Below are 2,646 nucleotides of genomic sequence, written 5' to 3'. Positions count from 1 at the left end.
TCTAGAAAAATTATAGCCCAAGGGAGACAAATTTTATTTATTCAACTTACTATTACAAGCATAAATTAACATAAGTAGACACCCATATAGTATAATTTCAACCTTGAATAGGCTATAGTGGTGGACTTAAGATCAAGGATGCCTTTCACTCGCTGTAAGTTGTAACATGTGGGGTAGGTTCAAAATCTTCTGCAAATAATTTCTGATTCACATAAGTATTCCCATGGTAAGCTGTGACGTCACCTCTTTGTGGCTCAAAGTCTTTACTAAATAAAGTTTTTACTGGTGATTCAATTTCGTCATTAGGATAAGCAGTAGCATGAGGTTCAGGTTCAAAATCTTTAGTAAATAATGATTTAACCTCGTTGTTGTCAGGATATGAACTAATATTAGGCACAGGTTCAAAATCTTTAGTAAACAATGATTTTACTGATGATTTAACCTCGTTGCTATCAGGATATGAACTAATATTAGGCACAGGTTCAAAATCTTTAGTAAATAAAGATTTTACTGATGATTTAGCCTCATTGTTGTCAGGATATGAACTAACATTAGGCACAGGTTCAAAATCTTTAGTAAATAATGATTTAACCTCATTATTGTCAGGATATGAACTGACATTAGGCACAGGTTCAAAATCTTTGGTAAACATTGATTTGACTGATGATCTAAGCTCATCACTGTCAGGATATGAACTAATATTAGGCACAGGTTCAAAGTCTTTGGTAAACAATTTTTTTTCTGATGACTTAACCTCATTCTCAGGATAGGAGGTAACATGGGGTACAGGTTCAAAGTCTTTAGTGAAAGTGTTTAATGTATTTTTATGATCGGAACATTTGGTTTTTTGGTTGGAAATTTTTGGTGTGGAGTAATAATCCGAGTTACCATCGAGACCAATAAGGCCTCCAATCGCCTTTGGCATCGGCTGTTCTTTCATCACAGATCTCCAGTATTCTCCTGCTGGATCCTTTCTTGATTCAATACTCTCACATAAAAACAGCTGCAACAATAGAGACATTATTTGTTAACATGTATAATCTAATAGTGAACAAATTAAATGACTATTATTCATAACAAATACTGCATAATTAAATATGATCATGAATTATATATATACATATAATGAAATTGAATATTGGGAAGTGAGAGTTTATAGTAAGGTGTACAAAATATAATAGATTTGAGATGAGAATGCATACTAGAATTAGTGAGAGGACAACAACAATGGCACATGTAGATTTCATGATGATCTTCACAACAAATGTATGATTTAGTTTTTTGTTTTGAAAATGACCAAAGATTTGCCTTTATTTATAAGCAAATTGTTATGACTACGTTGCACATAGTTCTTGAAATAATTGAATATCAAATAGTGATTTTCACGTTTTAATTATTTTTTTCAATTAATAATTGTAGAATTTACATATAATATAATATGGGTTTTAAAAATTTTCTTATTTAAATATGACAGTTTTAAGTTTGATCATTTTTTATGGTATTTTTTAGCTATTTTATAATATTTGATATGTCATATATTTGTAAATTTAATTATCAAAGCTCATATTTAATGTTTAGATAAATCAATTTTAGAAAAATAAAAATTTTCATTTCTTCTCCTCTGTCAAACCCTATCTCCACCATCCCTCAACAGTTCCACCTATCCACTTTCATTCACCAGTTCCACATCTGGCAAACGGCGACCGACAATTCACCCATCCGGTAACGATTGGTCAAAGCAAAAATCACCAAAGATCATTCATCAAAAAACTAATTTTTTATCAAAAAACTAAAATTTTCACCAGAAAATAAGTTTCGATTATATAAAAATAAAATTTATATACGAGTCTTAAGTTTTTTTTATAATATCTTTTTATCGATATGATGATTTATTTTATATTTTCTTATATATATTATAAAAAATATATATTTAGTACAATTAAATTTGCAAGGCATACATATCAAAACTTTCCATTTTTTTCATAAGTTTGTAAATAGCCTTTAGATGGAGCCAAAAGGGGACATGAATCTTATCAACTCTTCCACCATGAATGAAATCACAATAAGAAACAAAATTCTTCATCACTCTTTTGTCATTTTATATTTATTTAAAATCATTTGTGAAACATGACAGGTCCTTTTTATTTTATTAAGTAGGATATATATCTAGAGTAACAAGACACATTTAGGTTAGGTGTATGTTTGGTAAAAAAAATGTTTTTGGTTTTTTATTTTAAATATAAAAGGTGAATATATATTTTCTTAATAAGTGTTTACTAGTTTATTTAAGGCTAATTAGAATTTTTATCCTTGTACTTTGATATGTACTAAATTATGCCTCTTGAACTTTTTAGGTTGTTAAAATTTTTTCATAAACTATATTGAAATTGTTAGATTTAAGGACTTTTGTTTAATTTTATTCAATTTTGCTATTATGACGATTGTCCATATATTAAATCGTGCCCCCCAAACTTTGATATTTAAAAAATTATACTCCCTAAACTTTAACATGTACCGAATTATGCTACTTATATTTTTATCTACGTCAGACTTTCTTTAGAAAAATTGAACAAAAGTCCTTAAATCTAACCATCTCAATAGTTCGAGAGGAATTTTTAACGACCAGAAAAATTTAGAGAGCATGAT

The 2,646-nt window shown here is 28.6% G+C and overlaps 1 protein-coding gene across 1 annotated transcript; it reads right to left on the bottom strand.

Moving 5' to 3' along the window:
- LOC115704720 (organ-specific protein S2) lies at nt 1–1,379 on the bottom strand. The gene is made up of 2 exons (XM_030631925.2): nt 1,203–1,379; nt 1–1,003 (listed from the first exon to the last, which is right to left on the bottom strand). Exons 1-2 carry the CDS (start codon nt 1,245–1,247, stop codon nt 146–148), a joined length of 903 nt encoding a protein of 300 aa, XP_030487785.2. The 5' UTR covers nt 1,248–1,379; the 3' UTR covers nt 1–145.
- Between the last annotated feature and the right edge of the window lie 1,267 nt (nt 1,380–2,646).

Source organism: Cannabis sativa, chromosome 1 (genome assembly GCF_029168945.1).
Source record: "Cannabis sativa cultivar Pink pepper isolate KNU-18-1 chromosome 1, ASM2916894v1, whole genome shotgun sequence".
Taxonomy (NCBI): Eukaryota; Viridiplantae; Streptophyta; class Magnoliopsida; order Rosales; family Cannabaceae; genus Cannabis; species Cannabis sativa.
Note: the sequence above shows the minus strand (reverse complement) of the source record. Positions and strands in the feature narration are given on the sequence as shown.